Genomic DNA, 19,844 nt, shown 5'->3' with positions numbered 1-19,844 from the left:
CTCCACACTTATTTGCTCCTCACCCAACCGCCTCCAAGACTTCTCCCGAATATCTCCCATCCTCTGGAATTCTTTGCCCCAACACGTCCGACTATCAACCACAATCGGATCCTTCAGACGGAACCTGAAAACCCACCTCTTCAGGAAAGCCTACAGCCTGCAATGATCCCCGCTGCCTCCTCACCACTACTGGAGATATCACCTCATCCAACACCGGAACTGCTACTGTGTCCTTCCCCACCATCCTGTAGAATGTAAGCCCGAAAGGGCAGGGTCCTCTCCCCTCTGTATCAGTTTGTCATTGTAAGTTTACTGTAAGTTATACATGTAATTTGTATGTAACCCCTTCTCATGTACAGCACCATGGAATCAATGGTGCTATATAAATAATTTCCTGTCATGTGTTATAGGTCTATGCTATTTCAGGAAGGCTCGAAGCAGCCATTAACCTGTGGATGCCATTGTCTCCTGCAGCGCTGTCTGTGCTCCGCGTTGCTGAGAAGCTGAAGCTACAGGAGAGGTCTGTGTCCTCAGAGTGAAAAACAGGAGATTGTGTTTTGTTTGTTTTTTTCATTCAAGGGGGCTTAACACTGGGGCCTGTCTGGTGAAATTTGGGGGGTGCCAATGCTGGGGACCCTCTGATGGGATTGGTGAGTGGGTTTATGCTAGGGGCGAGGACTGGTGGGATTGGAGGTTTACGCTTGGGGGGGTTCTGTCTGCTTGGGGGTTTACGCTTGGTGAGGGCTGTCTGCTGCAGGTTTACGCTTGGTGAGGGCTGTCTGCTGGGGGTTTACGCTTGGTGAGGGCTGTCTGCTGGGGGTTTACGCTTGGTGAGGGCTGTCTGCTGGGGGTTTACGCTTGGTGAGGGCTGTCTGCTGGGGGTTTACGCTTGGTGAGGGCTGTCTGCTGGGGGTTTACGCTTGGTGAGGGCTGTCTGCTGCGGGTTTACGCTGGGTGAGGGCTGTCTGCTGGGGGTTTACGCTGGGTGAGGGCTGTCTGCTGGGGGTTTACGCTGGGTGAGGGCTGTCTGCTGGGGGTTTACGCTTGGTGAGGGCTGTCTGCTGGCGGTTTACGCTTGGGGGGCTGTGCTGCGGGTTTACGCTTGGTGAGGGCTGACTGCTGGCGGTTTACGCTTGGGGGGCTGTCTGCTGGGGGTTTACGCTTGGGGGGGGGCTGTCTGCTGGGGGTTTACGCTTGGTGAGGGCTGTCTGCTGGGGGTTTATGCTTGGGTGGGGGGCAGCTCTCGTCGTCTCTGCTTTGACGTGTCAGTGCGATGAAGTAATCAACCGGTGCAAACCAGCATGTATGTGCTGGACACAAGTAGAAGTGGAGCCTTGGTGACCAGAACAGAACACTGGGGATCGGGCATGAGGTGTTTTTTTTTTTTTTTTTAATTGATGTGTGCCTATATATATTTATTGGCTACATAGGGCTCGTACTATATATAGGAGGCTATACTGCGGCTCATACCGTATAGTATACAGGAGGCTACATAGGGGCTCATACTGTATAGAGGGGGCTATGTGCGGGCTCGTACTGTATAGAGGGGGCTATGTGCGGGCTCGTACTGTATAGAGGGGGGCTATGTGCGGGCTCGTACTGTATAGAGGGGGGCTATGTGCGGGCTCGTACTGTATAGAGGGGGGCTATGTGCGGGCTCGTACTGTATAGAGGGGGGCTATGTGCGGGCTCGTACTGTATAGAGGGGGGCTATGTGCGGGCTCGTACTGTATAGAGGGGGGCTATGTGCGGGCTCGTACTGTATAGAGGGGGGCTATGTGCGGCTCGTACTGTATAGAGGGGGGCTATGTGCGGGCTCGTACTGTATAGAGGGGGGCTATGTGCGGGCTCGTACTGTATAGAGGGGGCTATGTGCGGGCTCGTACTGTATAGAGGGAGCTATGTGCGGGCTCGTACTGTATAGAGGGGGCTATGTGCGGGCTCGTACTGTATAGAGGGCTATGTGCGGGCTCAGCCTCCTGTATACAGTATATCTGGTGGGTCATATTGTATGTAGGGGGATGTCAGCATACTTAATATTGAGCTTGTCATACTTTTTTTCATATTATATTAATATCGAGCAGAATTAATTTCAGCCTCTTGGTTCGGCCTCCACAATAGTCACAATCTGTCCTGTAGCAACTTGGGACAATGAATCTGCCCCTGCTCTAGTTTGTGTAACGCTATGGTATGTATATACATATGGGAAAGGTTTGCGCAGCGCTGCCGCTCTCAGTGTACGGATGTGCCCCGGAGCACCTGTGTGATACATGACCTATAGGGGGGTCATCTGATATTTCACATGATATATTGGATACCTGAGGGGCTCACGCTACTCTTCTTCTGCCCCTGCACCACTCAAGGAGTTGACGTTTCTGCTCCTGGTAACACCCTGAGCTGTAAGAAGCTTGTGCACAGGACTGAAGGTCACCCCCATAATGACTGACGCTGTTGTCCATAGCAACCAGTGACTCCGCCGCTAGGTGACCACCGCCGGCTCCGATCAGCTGCCGCGACCGCACCGTGTGCAATGTTTGCTCTCAAGGCGGAGACGCCGTCCTCTCTGATATATGGAGTGGGCGGGGCCTCACACGCGTCATCTTAGGGGCGGGCTGTTTAGTATACGCTGCCCTGATTGGACGAGAAGCGCACACCTCACTCCATACCCCGTATGTTCCCGGACAGAATGGCAGTGCTCCTCCGTAGACTTGTCAGTGATTGCCGCCGAGGATGGCCTCTGCTGGCCCAGGGCACCCGCTGGTGTTCGAGTGCAGCCGCGCCAGTGGACGACACTGTGAACGGACTCAGTGACGAGCAGAGACAGGTGGGAGAAATCACGTATGTGACGGGCTCAACCAATCAGCACTGAGCTTACATTCTAGTCTGACCTTTGGACGTGAAAGCTGCATTCTGATTGGTGGATGCAGCCTCCATTCATTTCTGCATAAACAAAGAGAACATGGGGGGCTCCCACCCACCAGCAGAACAAGGGCTGTACTCTGGGGGTCTTGCATCGCTGGCTTGTGTTAAAGATGAAGGGGATAGAAAAACCCTTTAATCTGTCAGCGGTAACGACTGTGCACTTTAATGAAGGGCTGTGGCGGCCTTATAGAGGTTTTCTTATCTTAAGAGGTAAACATTGTAAAGTGCTCATATAAACAATGATTTATCTGGTTTTGGAAAATGCTCTCAGTGCTCAAGAACAGAAGGATGTGTAATTTGATACTTTACTGCTTGTTGCCTAGGTTACTGGCCACTTCTGCACAGGACTCAAATAGAGCTTGTAAGTGCTGCTCTGTGAGTGCAGGGGCACTGTGGTCTGTCCTGCAGAGCAGCCATGCCTCTGTCCAAGCTGTGGATCATCAGGAGCTCTCCCCCTCCGCAGGGAGGCAGGGGTGGGTGTGCTCCTGCCTCAGAACCTGCGAAAAACCCCTTTAAGATTTCTCCCAACGTCTACTGAAATAGTTGTCAGATGTCCTGTCCCTAAATCCTTCCCTGTGACCTGACACCAAACGTAGGCTCAGGAAGTCATGGGAGTAATGGGCTCGACTACTGTCTTGTCTCCATATCCCTGGCCTGGCGTGCTATTTAAAGGGAGTTCTAATGCATGCATTTCAGGCTAAAAATAACGTTTGTATCCTCCGCGCTGTCTATTTCAGGCTAAAAATAACGTTTGTATCCTCCGCGCTGTCTATTTCAGGCTAAAAATAACGTTTGTATCCTCCGCGCTGTCTATTTCAGGCTAAAAATAACGTTTGTATCCTCCGCGCTGTCTATTTCAGGCTAAAAATAACGTTTGTATCCTCCGCGCTGTCTATTTCAGGCTAAAAATAACGTTTGTATCCTCCGCGCTGTCTATTTCAGGCTAAAAATAACGTTTGTATCCTCCGCGCTGTCTATTTCAGGCTAAAAATAACGTTTGTATCCTCCGCGCTGTCTATTTCAGGCTAAAAATAACGTTTGTATCCTCCGCGCTGTCTATTTCAGGCTAAAAATAACGTTTGTATCCTCCGCGCTGTCTATTTCAGGCTAAAAATAACGTTTGTATCCTCCGCGCTGTCTATTACTGGCCACAGAGCTAGTCAACTAAGAATCCATCAGCGAGCTCGCTCTGCCGGTCCAATTTAAGACTTCCTATCTCTTTCATCCATTTGAGCTCCTCTCAGCTGGTTTATCACCACAGACCACACAGAAGTTGAATGTGCTGGAAACAACGAGCCTGTAAAAGCCAAATGGTGCTAAATTTGTAATGAAACCCAACTGCAAAATAGATCTTTAGCCCCAAATTTGTGTATTTAAATAATCATAATACGAAATGTAACACATTTAGCATCAGTATTGTACCTGTTCTCACTATATTTAATGTCCTGAGCAGAGGCCTCATAACTAATCCCGTAAATTGTGTGTATGGGGGGGTCTGTTTTTTCCATACTAAAGTAAGGATTGCATATTTTGTATTTTTGTTTTCTATTTATTTGTATTTGTATTATTTATATTATTCTGCTGTTTACAAACTCAGTGATGGTTACCGAAAACAGAATCTAATTTTAGGAAATGATCTAATGTTCCAATCAAGTTTTACTTGTCTAAGTATTATATAATTAAAAAAAAGTCAATCCCACCATTCTGATTCCCCCTTCCCTCACTACACTTCTCAGAGCTGATACATTTCCACCCTTTGGAGAAATGAAGCTTGTCTTATCCTCAGGCCAACCAGCGGTGTTACAGCTTCTGCAGAGCCAGAATTTCAGCACTGCCTTAAAGGGGTCGTCCAGTACTTGGATATCGTTAGTCCCTGGTGGTCTGCCACCCTCAATCAGGAACAGATCGGACCCCCGCTGATCTGATATCGAGGTCCTGTCTTTGTGATACGCCATCTGAATCACGGACTGATCTTTTGAAAGGGTCTTTGCAACAATCCTGACCAAATACCTTCCGTACGTGCAAAAAGGAGCATAATCTCCGGCGAAACATAATGTGGCCATGACTGAGGGCACTTTATCATTTCCATGTTCTCACGCAGATCAGCATTGCTCTCTCCATATTGATCGCTTTGTCCTTACTGTCAGTCCACCTTGGCCCTGATCCCTTACACCTGCTCTTCTGCCCCCTGTTAATGAGTGTACAGTGCTATTCTGTCACTATCAGGTGGTAGGAGACTATGGAGCCAGGGAAGTGTGTTGTGAGTTCATTTTCCCCTTCACCATTGAGGTCTGATTAACTCCCTCTTCTGGTGAAGGAAGGTAGTGAGGCTGATTACCAAGCACCTGGGTATGATGATGATGACTGGATATAAGGCAGCCGACGCCCTTCTGCCTTGCTGGTGATCTCTCTGAGGGATTCTAGGAGACCAGTCTGATTCCTGCTCCTCAAAAGCTAAGTTTTCTGCTCTGCTTTTTGCATTTGTGTTTTGTTTTGCCTTGTTTTTCTGAATTTCTGCCACTCCCTGCTGGAGTGAGTTGAATTCCTTTTTGCTCTGTCTTCAGAAAATACCTGAGTGCTGATATAGTCTTTTTGAAGCCTAGCGTCTTCAGGGCCTTTTTCCCTATCAGCCTGTTGGCCCTTGTTTTGATAGGGTTTTTGGCGGATTGCAGACAGCAGCTTTCCTATCCTGTCCTATTTAGTTAGCTTGCGCCCCATCATTTGCTCAACCTATCTTTCTATCTGTGTGAGTGTTTTTTCATCTTGCTTCACCGTCATTATATGTTGGGGGCTGCCTATTGCTTTGGGGTCTGCTCTGGGGCAGTTTAGATTTCCCTTTTCTGTCTTTAGGCTATGTAGTTCTCCGGCTGTGATCGAGGGGTCTAGGGCACCGTAGGAACCCCCCACGGCTACTGCTAGTTGTTGTTGTTAGGTTCAGGGGTCTGCAATTCGATAGCTGCCAACTTCTCTGGTTTTCTGGACTTAGCTAGTATTTCTGTTTTTGCCTCCTACGGTGACTCATTCATAACAGAAGTGGGTGTGGGGTGAGGTCTTTTATATAGAAGCCACAATCCTACCTGTCATTTATGTCATGATCTGGCTGACTAATAAGGATGGGGAATTATATATAAAGTTTTCACACCCCCTACTAAATTCCAGGTTTTTGTCATGTATATAAATTCCTACCAAGAAGAAAAATTTTAGAACGTTTCTCCTTTAGGCTGGGTTCACACGTAGCGGAACTCTCGCGGAAGTTACCGCGAGAATTCCAGAATTCCATTCTGCGGGAAAATCGCATTTTAAATTCCCGTGACTTTCCCGCGGAAAAACTAGCGTTTTCCAAGCGATCTGGAGCATTACTTGGAGAACTGATTGACAAGTTGGTCATACTCGTCAAACAGTGTTTGACGAGTGTGACCAACTTTTTACTACTGAGGCTGCCTATGCGGCATCAGTAGTAAAAGATAGGATGTAAAAAATAATTTAAAAAAATATTGTTATTCTCACCTTCCGGCGTCCCGCGCAGCCTTCCCGCCTCTCTCCACGCTCCCGGTCCCAGTAATCCTCTGCGTGAATGACCGCGACCGCAACGTCATCGCGGTCATTCTCGCAAAGGATTACTGGGACTGGAAGATGCCGGGAGCGTGGAGGGAGGCGGGAAGGCTGCGCGGGACGCCGGAAGGTGAGAATATGACGATTTTTTTATTTTAATTCTATTTTTTACAGGGATATGGTACCCAGAGCCTGGAGGACAGTCTCCTCTCCTCCGGACCGTGGGTACCATCCGCAAATGTTCTGCTTACTTTTCGCATGGTGGGCACAGCCACATGCGGAAAGTAAGCAGAACAATGCATTCTCATGGGTGCGGGATCACCGTGATTCCGCTAAATTAATGAGCACGCTGTGTTTTTATACCGCAAAGCGATTCCGGCATGGAGAAAACCGCAGCATTAGCACAGCATTGCGGAATCCCATAGGAATGCATGGGATGCTTATTTTTCGCGGCAAAATCGCGCGTTTAAAACCGCCACGCAAAAAACCGCGACATGTGAACGCAGCCTTAATGCTTCCAATAATCTGTCTTTTTTTTTTTTTGAGGGGGGGGGGGGGGGGAGAGTATTGGCATCGCACATCTAGAATTGGCAATCTTTGCCTCCTCTTTCTTATAGTAATTCTCTGAATCTGTTAGATTGGGAGGGCATCTCCTGTGTATAGCGCCCTCTTCAGGTCTCTCACAGATTTTCTACTAAAATCAGGTCTGGGCCTTTCCAAAACTTTGATCATCTTCTGAAGAAACCATTCTTTTGTTGATTTGGAGGCATGCTTAGAGTTGTTTTGCTGAACAGTGAAATTGCTGTTCAATTTCAGCTTTTTTAGCAGAAGTCGGAAGGTTTTGATGCAAAACTGACTAATATTGTGAACTGTTCATAATTCCCTCCACCTTAATTAAAGCCCCAGTTCCAGCTGCTGAAAAACGGCACCAAAGAAAAATACTGCCTCCGCCATGCTTCACTGCAGGTATGGTGTTCTTTAGGTGATGTGTACTGTTTTCTTTGTGCCAAACATACTTTTTGGAATTAAGACCAAGGTGGAACTTTTGGCCATATCAGACCTTAACACGTTTTTCCATATGCTTTTGGTATTCTTGATAAAGGTTTTGGCAAAACATAGCCAAGCTTGGATGTTTTTCTTTGTAAGAAGAGGCTTTGTCGTGCAACCCTACCTCACAGGCCAGATATATGAAGGAGATGGGTTGATTGTTGTCACATGCAGTAAACAACCAGTACTTACCAGGAATTCCTGCAGCTCCTTAAATGTTGCTGTTGGCCTCTTGACAGCCTCCTGGACCAATTTTCTTCTTCTTTTTTTCATCAGTTTTTGAGGGTTATCCAGTTCTAGGTAAAGTCACGGTTTGTCAAAGTTAAGTTAATGGTCATCTCTGCAGGGTTCCATAGTATGTCTAGTGCCTATGGATATTTTTTTGTACTCTTCTCCTGACTGATAACTTTCTACAATGAGATACCTTTGCTGTGTTGTCAGCTGTTTGCAGACCACGGCTTCTGCTGTAAAATACAACTAAGAAAATGTCAGGAAAAAATGGGCTTATCATAATCCCTAAATGATGGCGGCCGTGTACTGACTACTATGTAACATGAGGGTAAATGTGATTGGGAAATTCTGGACGCAGGCGCGGGATTCCATGGCCACAATTACGTGTCACAGGGCAGTGTGCCGCTGATGGGAGGATGGTGGTAAGCAAGTGGAGACAGGAGGCAGAGACTACTTCTAGGCACCGCACACCCCGAACCCTGGTGAAACTCATTATCATAAAGAAATAAGACTATTTCTCCACAACAAGATCATTAATATGAGCCATACAGATAGGACTAGTGTCACATTTCTGTCACCTGTATGCCCATATTAATAGGTCATATACGTCCGGAGGTGACAGATTCCCTTTAATTTGCCCTCAAAATGGTTCTGAAATTTATTTTTTGTATGGTGTTTTACTTTTAATATTATAAAAAAAAAACAGGTATATTAACAAGGGCGTGTAGACTTTTTATATCCCCTGTACATGACCTAACCATCATTATTTATTTATTTATTTATTTTTCTGTACTTAGCTCCGCCATACGATGCACAAGTTTCTCCAGGACCATTTGGCCCCTAAAGCAAAAGAGATAGATCAACAGAATGAGTTCAAGGACTTGAAGGTGAGTAATATCTGCCGGCACGGGTCTGCCCCGTGACCCTGTGCGCCTCGTCCTGCACTTGCTTGGTCAAACTTTCCCTCGCTCATCATTTTGCACAGTGCACCAGGAATGTTCCCATTATGTGTCCACTGTCCATAGCCCCCTTTTATCTGTGTCCTTTTGGCCTCAGTCGGGGCCTGTACACCGTGGAATAACCTATCTTTTTGCAGTATGGGATATGGTGATCTGCAGTGCTATTACATATAAAGGCGTCAGCAGTGATGCAGTCTGATGATCAGTGCAAAATGCAGTCTGAATGCAGACGAAAGAGTGAATCTGTCTCTTTAAAGGGAATCTGTCAGCAGTTTCTGCTATATAATCTAAGAGCAGCATAATGTAGGGGCAGAGACCCCCCATTCCAGCAATGTTTCACTCACTGGGCTGCTTGGTGATTTTTGTTTTAATATAATCCCTGTTTTCTCTGCTGCAGATCTCTGAATGCTGAGCTGCTTATAACCCCACCCACACCCCTGATTGGCAGCTTCCTGTGTGTATTGTCAGTAAGCTTCCAATCAGTAGTGGAGGTGGGGGTTACACAGAATAGCTGGACTGCGTTACATGCGAATCTTAGCCCTGGAGGGATAATCTCCTGCTGATAAAGCACTGATTGTATTGAAACTGCAACACACAGCCAAGTAAGTGACACATACCTGGAATCAAGGTCTCTTGCCCTACACAATGCTGCTTAAATTAGATTAAATAGCAAAAACTGCTGACAGATTCCCTATTAAGGCTACGTTCCCACAATGAGCTTTTGATGTTGCAGATTTTCTGCCCCATTTCCGCATCAATTAAGTAAAATAGGTTACTTGCAGTTCTTCAAAAATACGCAGCATAAAAAAATCATTGTGGGAACGTAGCCTTAAGAGGTGTAAATCCCCTGTCCCCTGGCTGTAGTTTGTTTTATAACAAAGCAAACTTTCCTTTTCTCACCCTTCCCAGGGCCAGCGCTGAGTCTCTGTCGCTGCTCCCAGTGTATATTATTGTCCGCTAACAGCGCTGCAGACAATATCTGAGCTCAGCGGCTCATACTGTCAATTCAGCCAGAGCTGCTGGGCTCACTGATTGCCTGCAGCGCTGTTGATGTGATGTCATGACTGCACACAATAATGAACATCGGGATCAGTGATGGATACTCAACCTGGGTGGAGTGGGTAAGGCATGTTAGTGTTTTTTTTTTTTTTTTGTAAATTGCTGCATGAGCAGTGCTGTATATGTCACGTGTGTATTAAACACACATACCCATCAAGAAAAGGCCTACACTTTGAATTATCACAGTGTTTTACTATGTTTTTCATAAAGAAAACCGCCACAATTGCGCTTTTCTGGTCATCTTGTCCCCCCACCTCCTCCCAAAAAAGGAATTGAAATACAATTGAAAAGTTCTACAATAGCCCAAATTTAAAAGTTAAGGGTCTCCTAAAATAGCAACACCACATCCTGCCCCACCCTTTGGTGGAAAATCTGGAGAGCGACTAACTCGTATCAATTCATATATCCGTCATAATTAACACTGGGTGCCCGGGGCAGACCCCCGAAACGCTGTATTATAAGGGTGGTCATCTATAAAAAATAAAAAAAAATCGCTATACATAGTGCAAAGTGGAACAGAAAATGTGTTGGGTATGATGCAAGGGGGACTTCTGGAAGGGGTGCATAATTATGTGTATTTTCTTCCTAGGACTTTTGGAAGAAGCTCGGAGATCTTGGCGTCCTGGGTATAACCGCACCGGGTTAGTGGTGATGACCGTGTATAAGAAATGCCTAAACTTTCCACCGTTTTGTGTACCAGGTCATGTTCTGTGCTTTATACGATCCCATTATTTCTATTATGTAGTGGAGTACGGAGGATCGGCCATGGGATACCTGGAGCATGTCCTGGTAATGGAGGAGATCTCACGTGTGTCCGCAGCTGTCGGCCTAAGCTATGGTGCCCACTCTAACCTCTGTATCAACCAGCTGGTGAGAAACGGAAACGAAGCCCAGAAAGAAAAGTATCTTCCTAAGGTACTGCCTATGTGTTACTGACCGGTGCTTGTTTTCCTGTACATCACTACTACATGCGGATGCCTCTGACCAATAGCTCTGAAATCTACAACCCAGGAAAGCAGACATTTACATAAGCCTATTAATCACACTGACCACATAATTTGATTAATGGCACTTCACATAAATTAATTACAAACCATATTCTGGCTTCAAATTCTTCCGGAAGAAGCAGGTGGTGAAACGTGCGTCGGGGTGAGGTGACTCCAGACTGATTACTCTTGACTGTTATCACTCTCTTCTGTCTACCCTTCAGTTACACAGGCATTGGTACTATAAGGGGGGCTTTTGTCATTGGCATCATCTATGGGTTTTCTTTATGTATTGGTTGCCCTGGCACTTTACATTGATATATAACCCTTTTGTATCTTTATGGATATATATTCTATGTTATGAAGATCCCACATTTATCTATATCCTTGGATATTTGACATTGATATTTTATATTTGTGGCCTGATTATTGCCTCTTTCAGGTTATACCCTGGCCGTATTTCTTGTCAGTTTATACTGCTGGAATTCTACACCGTCCCCTGTGTTTGACCTCTATGGTTCTTTAGGGTATGATACTTTAGACGACTTGAGTGTATTATGTTTTTCTCTTCTGGGGGGTCACTGGACCCTAACCACAGAGTAACCCATTATTGATGTTATTTCACTTTCATCAGCGGTCATGTATATATATTTTTCGTCAGGACTCCGTGGCGTCCCTTATTTGGCATTCTGCTTTTTTAATTCTATTGCCTCTTCAGAGAGGAAGAGGACTAGTGCCACTTATTGGAAGTAGCAATCCTAAAAGTCAATGTTGACCCTTTAACGAGCCTTGTTACATGACTTAGGATGAAAACCAAACCAGAATCTCAATTTGCAGACACTGTGTTTCGGGGTACTGCCCCTCGTCAGTGCAAAGTGTGAGATCTGGTTTGGCTGTGTGAGAGGCGTCTGACCGATATCCAAGAAGTATCATTTCTCCTTGCGGAGAATGACATGCTAAGCATGCCGAGATGAGGAGACTTAAAGCCGCAATGCTCCTCTGAGAAATATGCAAATTGTCTCTTCAGAGAGGTTTTTATCCTAAGTCATGTGACAAGGGTCGACATTGACTTTTAGGCTATATGCACACGCTGCGGTTTTTGCTGCGGTTCCGCTGCGGTTTTGGCCGCAGCAGTTCTGCAGACAGTGTACAGTAGCATGTTATCCTATGAGATTTACATTCTGCTGTGCACATGCTGTGGATTTTTAACTGCGGAAAAGCGGCGGTTTTGAATCCACAGAAAGAATTGACACGTCACTTCTTTTCTGCGGATTCAGCTGCGGTTTGCCATCTCCTCCATTGTCGAGGTGATAAACCGCAGGGGGAAACCGCAGGCTAATCCGCAGGTAAAACCGCAGGTCATTTTACCTGCGGTTCCCCAGATAAAAAATCCGCAGACCAATCCGCAGCGTGTGCACATAGCCTTAGGATTGCTACTTCCAATAGGTGGCACTAGAGTTCCAATCCTCTTCTTCTCTTTAAAGTAATGAACGCCTATGGGAGTGGAGTGGCGTGCATATTCATTTCTTAAATGAGTGGTACCATGTAACCGCTGAACACAGGAAGGAGCTGCGGTGCTGAGACCGTCTGAGAAGTAGGGAAGTGTAGAGACCGCGCCAAGAGAGGGTGAGTATGATCTGACAGCCGCTGTTTCCTGCCGCTCCCCTCCCCCGCCTACCCCTTGGGACAATGACTCAAGTATAAACCGAGAGGGGGACTTTCAGCCTAAAAAAAGGGCTGAAAATCTCGGCTTATACTCGAGTATATATGGTACATGGACCTATAGGTTGCCTATGTATGTGTATGTATGTATGTATATATATATATATATATATATATATATATATACACTGTGTATATGTATATATTATATTAGTTTGTTTGTTTTGGGGTTTTTTTAACCAGGGTGTCTTTAAAAAATTGTGCGCTGTTTTATTTGTTTCCCATGACAGTCAACTTTGATGTGGTCATAAATCAGCTGAATGGAGCTCAGGAAGAAAAGCAGATGAAAAAGCTACAAACTCTGCTATCTGACCTTCAGTACTAGCTCACTGACAGGTGTTAAGTTAACTCATAGACAGTACAATTCTGAATCCTATTGTCATTTGTCCATAAAGCGCGTGCATTGATGGTTTTATTTGGATTGCACATGACCCTTTGAAAGACCCCAGCATAATCCAGGCAAATCTTGTGTTTCCTACTGATACTTGCAGGCAGAAAAATGACATTAAAAAAAATAATAATAAAATATATATCTCAATGAAAAAGTACTACTTATGTGACTATTTGTGGTGCCTATATTATTACTGAGATTTATTTATTATATTTTATTGCATTTTGCAGTAATTTCTTTTTTTTTAACCAGCTGACCAGCGGAGAACACATTGGGGCGCTGGCCATGAGTGAACCAAATTCTGGTTCTGATGTAGTTTCCATGAAATTGAAAGCAGAGAAGCAAGGTAGGTGCTCGTGTGTACTGCGACGTGCCCTGTTTAGCTTTAAGGGTTTTTTTTTTTGTTTTTTTTTTACCTAGACTCAGGTATTTGTGGCTAAAAATCATTCTTGCAATTGGGAATCATTAAAAATGTTGTACTATTTGCCTTCTACAGACTCTCTTTTGCACTGTCTGTAGCTTCTTGCAGGATGAGTTAACTGAGAATAAATCAGTGAGCTTGTTCTAACAGTTTGACAAAGAGTTTGTAATCCTTATCTTTTTTTATCTCGTCATATTTATGACCACAAACCACATCAAAGTTAAATGTGTCGGGAAATCGGTGAGCCTGTAAAAGCCAAACGATGCAAAATTTTTAATGAAACCCATTGCAAAAATGATTTTTAACCCCAAAAACATGCATTTTAAGTAAAGAAAAAGAATTGGAACAAAGCCCTTTAAATATTAATTTCTGTTTCTGTGGAATCAGGAGGGATAATGATGGGGGACCATTGTGTGCAGGATAAATTCACACGCTGCAGATTTCACATCCACAGAGCTGCTATGTTTTTAGAGAAGGGTAGATGAGATTTCTCCACCGCTTTCTGTAAAAAGTAGAAATTTTATTCTAAACTCTTGACCGAAAATGCACTTTTACCTGAGAATGTCCCGTCAGTGATAACCGCCTGTTTCCAGGGGACTACTATATCCTGAATGGCAGCAAGTTTTGGATTACCAATGGCCCTGACGCAGATGTGGTTATCGTATATGCAAAGACTGACTCCAACGTTAAGCCAGCGTCACGCGGGATCACGGCCTTCATTGTGGAAAAGGTGATGACGAGCTTATACCTCTCAGCCTTGTCGTATGTGGTCTGTACCGGTGTGTGAGGACACCCTATGGTGCTATTTGACGTGACACTGTATGGCGAGGTTTTGCTTGATTCTGTATCGCGGTATTTTACTTGATTCTGTATGACGGTATTTTGCTTGATTCCATAGGGAACACCAGGATTTAGCACTGCACAGAAACTTGACAAATTGGGAATGAGAGGATCAAACACTTCGGAGCTTGTATTTGAGGACTGCAAGATTCCAGGTTGGTAGAAATAAGATTTTTGGAGCCAGATTGTATGAGAAGGGGTTTTGTGCGGCAGGACTTTGACATTTGACATCTGTTTATTCAGAACCTCCTAGTTAGATATCCCATATATGTTTGATGGGTGGGCCCCATCAGTGGGGAAATAGGAGGGGCACCATAGAAAGGACCTTCCCATATGTTAATATTCATATCGGACTCTGGGGAATTATCGATATTGTGGGGTATGTGAATCTTAAAGAACAATGGGGCCATTTTGGAAATTAAAAGGTTATTCTAAAAAAAAAAAAAAAAAAAAAAGATACTTCCATGATTGGTAGGGGATGACAACTTTCGGGAGGTGAGGGGAGGGTATAAGAGGAGTCCAGCCACCAGGGAGATAGTCAATGAATAGAATAGAGGCCACTCTTGTGCATCTCTAGTCCATTTAGGCCGGGGGTATGAGGATCCCCCATTCTTAGGGAGGCTATCGGGGCACCAACAGTCAGCAATTTATCAACCATCCCATAGATAAGAGATGACCTTCTTTAGAAGTAACCACCTAAGGGCTGACCTCTTGCTCTTGCCACATGTGTTTATTATCGTTCCCCTGTGATTAGTAATCTTGTATTTTTCAGAGAAGAACATGCTTGGGCACAAAGGTAAAGGAGTGTACGTTCTGATGAGCGGCCTGGATCTGGAGAGGCTGATACTCAGTGCTGGTCCCTTGGGGTAATTGTTATACTTCATTGTATATAGAATGATTGATTTTTTATAACTGAAGGATGCACTGAAGGTTTCCATGTGCTCTAGTGACCCCAGCCAACTTCACAGCACCATTTACAAACTCAGAAGGAAAGAGCTTGTAAGCGGTGTGCATGCTCTGCGGTCTAGCAGCGGAGCCTGTAAGCGCTGGGCACGTTCTGCTGTCTAGCAGCGGTGGTCGGTATCCAAGGCACTGAGTAAGCAAAAGAAAAGTATTAATATCTCAAGAACGGCTGCAAATTTTAACAAACAGTAAATTTCCAAATTGCTTATTTTTACAAGCTTTATCCGACAATATCCACCAATGAAGATGGTGAAATCCCTTTAACCCCGGCTCCTTCATGTCCACCTTTATCTACCGTGTAATTTTCAGTGCTACATTGTGGGTCAATTCCTTAATTGATCTTTGTATAGGCAGAGGGGATGCTGAACATGGAAATAGAGTAGCACAGGATTCCAGAACTCATTCTCAGGACCATGGGGATTTCCAGATATTTGGACCCCTAGTGAATATTAAACAATATATATCACTTTACAGGCAATGTGATAAACATACGACCGCTGGTGGTCCAGCCATAGGAATCCCCACTGATCCTGAAAACTGGCCCCAACAGTCCCCTGTGTGAATGAATCTTTAGTGAGCACGTGCAACCACTGATCCACTCCAGAGCAGTTATTAGAGCGGTGGTCGCACATGCTCAGTAACATTGTGTGTTTTAAGCAACTCCTTCACAGGAACAGTGGGGGTCTCTGCAGTGCAACACTTGTAAGATATTAACAATTTGCATCTAGCCAGGATGTGAGCATGAACCATATTAAAGGCGTATTCCAATGTCGCTGGGACATTGCTTATTATTATTATTTTGTGGATAAATGTTGTTTAAGGGACAACTCCCTTAAGTGGCGACATGTCCCTGCAAAATTGGAAAAACCCTTTAATGTCAGTGCTTGCACACTGGCTACATGCAGCTCTGTACGACAGCTGAAGCCCCACTAAAGTGCGCAGTCTCCTGAACGTCCCTTTTGGCCATTTTTGTCGTCAGTGACCTATTTCTTCTCTGTCCTCCTTTAGGCTCATGCAGGCCGTTTTGGATCACGCATTGCCCTATTTACACACCAGAGAAGCCTTCGGCCAAAAAATTGGATATTTCCAGGTAAATATAAATGGAAAAATTGTTTTTTGTGCACGATGTAGCACGATTCATCTAGACAGGCCGATCCAGGCTGACCAATGATCACACGTCGACCATATAAAAGCTGTTGGTAATAGCCTGTTTAGACAGCCGACATTCTACGCTAATGGAATGATCGTTAATAACATTCCTTCTCTGCGCATTGGAAGATCACATTATCGGCAGCACATGTGCTGCCGAGAACAATGGTTTTTATGCCGCCTTAAGTGATTGCAGCCAACGAATCACAACACATGCTTACATGCATCCAGCATAGTAGCAGTCGCCATACAGCTTTCCTACTGTTGACAGCACATCCGTTTCATCTCTGCCCTGTGCACATATGCCAACCATCAGGAATGAACTTTCTTACATGGTTAGAGGGGCCTGATCTCCACACAGGGTCACCTCTTTAGGTCAGCAGGTCCGGCCGGAGGGCACATAGACTATACATTCACGTGTTGGCTCATTATGGATGGCTCTGAGGGAAGACGAGAGTCAGCATTTATTACCATCTACTTCAGTTACTAAGTGATTCACATGAAATGGTAAATTCCTAAATGGGCAAAAATCATTTCCCAGAAGGCAAAAAAGCCACAGTCTCTTGGAGTATGGTCACCACATCTGTGTGTGACTCTATGGAAGACAATACACGTTGAGGGGGCACTACAGACAAATCTGGAAGGGATCCAACCTTGGCCTATATAAACAATGTCACAATATTTAACATAGTCCAACATAGCAATGAACCTAGTACTTTTTCTTATCTAGAAAAAAGGACGTTCATAATGGCATAAACAAGAGGGCAACTCCCTTGGAAATATATAGACCTACATAGAAAACGGAGTATAACGCCATGGAGTCAATGAAAATAATTGGTTATAATGTCAAAAATTATTCGCTCTTTATTAGTACAGATGCATAAAAAGTGTACATTACAAATTACTATCATATGATCAGATGTCGGATATGACACTACGAAAGGAAGGGGATGGATACACCGCACATGTATGGTAAATGCAATGGTACCAAAAAATGAGGTTAAAACGCCCCCCGATGAAGCCTAGCGCGAAACGTGCGTAGGGGCTTTGGGGCTGGACGCTACGCACATGCACTCCTTCAATGGGTAAGCATGATTACCTTTCCACAAAATTCCCCATGTTTTTTAGCACATAGCACTTTATTGGAAAGTTTTTGTATGAATTCCCCATGCTTTGTGCTATGCACTTCACTCTGATAGCAACACTAGACGGTTAAGTGTGAGACTCTCTAGCGTGGGCACCAGTTTTCATGCATTTCTTTGGGGCGTTTTAACCTCATTTTTTGGTACCATTGCATTTACCATACATGTGCGGTGTATCCATCCCCTTCCTTTCGTAGTGTCATATCCGACATCTGATCATATGATAGTAATTTGTAATGTACACTTTTTATGCATCTGTACTAATAAAGAGCGAATAATTCTTGACATTATAACCAATTATTTTCATTGACTCCATGGCGTTATACTCCGTTTTCTATGTAGGTCTATAAATGTCACAATATTACAAGAGAGAAAAGGAATCGGCCATAAGAAGGGGATCCCCTGAGGCAGGGAAATAGCATGAAAATATTTTTATTTGACACAAGAAAACATACAAAAAACATTAAAAGTAGTCACACGTGACAAGGCTTAAACTATCAATAGGCTCATAATAGGGCGAACCACCTTAAGCAGAACTCCAATATAGTATATAATATGAGCAGCAACCCTATAACCATATAAACAGCATACTATATGTAAATATAACCCATGCACTGCAGCTGTAAAAACGTGCAATGCCCACACAAGAAATCACGGAAAGTTATTATGTGCTCATTTAAACCCTAAAGGTACTGTCACACTTAGCGATGTACCAGCGATCCCGACCAGCGATATGACGCGGTCAGGATCGCTGGTACATCGCTAAGTGGTCGCTAGTGAGCTGCCACACAGGCAGATCTCACCAGCGACATCGCTGGGGACGGGGGTCGCTACTTACCTGTCAGACGCGGCGATCCTGCGTCCTCCCGCCCGGCTCCACGCTCGTCTCTCCACAGGAAGCGCCGCAGGAAGCTGACGACGAGAAACAGTCCTGGACGTTCTCGCGCAATCAGCGATAACCAGCGGGGGAGCGGGTTGTAGGTAAGTATCAGACACAGCGATATCGCTAGCAATATCGCTATAACGTCACTAGTTATAGCGATATCGCTTAGTGTGACAGGCCCTTTAGCTGCGTACCTAGTCCTAATAGCGAGAAGCAATTAAACCACATGGGCTGCCTGGAATACAGAGAGTATAAGCAAATAGATAAATATAAATGTAATCCCAATAGCAAGAGCAGCTTACCCATGAAAGTGCATGAGGTTTAGAGAAATGCCAGCATAAATAGCAAGACCAATTGACGTAGAAGGGTCCTAAAAACCTGAGGATGAAACCTGAAAACAGGTAGTGTAGAAGATCAAGAATGAGCACATGAGGGTTGGTGGTAAATGCTGAAAGCAGCTCTCATGAGAAATAGCATGGAATAGCACCATCTATTAAAAAGACACATATGGAGTTAAGCCAGGCGGAGCAGATACCCGACGCATGTCGCCACCCTTGGTGGCTTTGTCAGGGGTACTCAGTATGGTTAACCTGTGTCCTTATATCTATTTCTTAATTACAATTGCATCGCAGCTGCGCCGCTTACCAGAGAGGCATGGGGAGCGCTGTACGGGAAATATGCAAGGACTGCATATAGCCTGTGACAACGACATGTGAATCTCAGCGGAAATGGAGGACCAGACCAACCGCGCATGCGCCGACAGCCGTGAAACTGGAAGCGCATCATCAAACAACAGGGTTACTGTGGCGACAAAAAAGCATATGATCATAGCGCATGTGGGTCGCCCTCCCAGGGCTGTGGGGTACTCTGTACCGGGCCCGATGAGCTTCAGTGGGAGTTGTCACGGCAGCTGGGACCCGGCCCGTGGCCCTGGGCGCCCATTGTAAAGGGGGAAATGTTCAGTGTGCTTATGATTATAATGATTGAGTCGTGACGCCACCTGTGGTGTTCGGCAATGAAGATGTTAAGCCGACGCTGCAGACAGATCCTCTGGGACAGATGGTGTGCTGCAGCAATGATGTTATAGCCCTCCACAGGCAGGGCTGTAGTCCCAGGGCAGAGTAGGTGAAGTGACACTTAGATGTTGTAGTGTCGGGTGCAGGAGATGTAGCAGTGCCGGGCAGGTTGACGCAGGAATAAGTAGAGGACACCAGGGCATGTAGTTCAAAAGCTTTACTCAGTCTGTTGTGGCACAAGAGCCCGCATCCGTGCCGTGTCCTCTGGGTCAGGAGCTCCGCCAACTTCCAGGCAAGATGAAGTACTCCTTTCCAACACTCCGCCAACTTATGTGCCTTTTCTGAACGTCTCCCTCTTAGTGCCTTTAGTGAAGTACTCACAGTACTGAGTTACACTGGAGTTCCTCCTGTCAGATGTTCCTATAAACTCTACTTGTACGGCAGAGAGCTGTAGACTCCTTACTACCTAGTCCCGGCTCACACACGTTGCTGTTGTGCCCCCAAGTCTTGTGTGGGAATAAAGTGGTGACAACTTCTATTCCTCCGGTGTCTGCTGCAGGA

The 19,844-nt window shown here is 45.3% G+C and overlaps 1 protein-coding gene across 1 annotated transcript in view; it reads left to right on the top strand.

Moving 5' to 3' along the window:
- The first annotated feature begins 2,634 nt into the window (after positions 1 to 2,634).
- IVD (isovaleryl-CoA dehydrogenase) overlaps positions 2,635 to 19,844 on the top strand; it is a 29,959-nt gene continuing 12,749 nt past the window's right edge. The window contains exons 1-9 of the mRNA XM_073566721.1: positions 2,635 to 2,824; positions 8,550 to 8,639; positions 10,360 to 10,411; positions 10,516 to 10,685; positions 13,122 to 13,215; positions 13,884 to 14,020; positions 14,189 to 14,285; positions 14,903 to 14,996; positions 16,102 to 16,183. Of these exons, the coding sequence (XP_073422822.1) occupies positions 2,672 to 2,824; positions 8,550 to 8,639; positions 10,360 to 10,411; positions 10,516 to 10,685; positions 13,122 to 13,215; positions 13,884 to 14,020; positions 14,189 to 14,285; positions 14,903 to 14,996; positions 16,102 to 16,183 (969 nt within the window). The 5' untranslated portion in view covers positions 2,635 to 2,671. The remainder of the gene's footprint in view (positions 2,825 to 8,549; positions 8,640 to 10,359; positions 10,412 to 10,515; positions 10,686 to 13,121; positions 13,216 to 13,883; positions 14,021 to 14,188; positions 14,286 to 14,902; positions 14,997 to 16,101; positions 16,184 to 19,844) is intronic.

This window comes from Dendrobates tinctorius, unplaced genomic scaffold (genome assembly GCF_039654945.1).
Source record: "Dendrobates tinctorius isolate UK_male_01 unplaced genomic scaffold, ASM3965494v1 ptg000019l, whole genome shotgun sequence".
NCBI lineage: Eukaryota > Metazoa > Chordata > Amphibia > Anura > Dendrobatidae > Dendrobates > Dendrobates tinctorius.
This window is presented reverse-complemented; position numbering and strand designations above follow the sequence as displayed.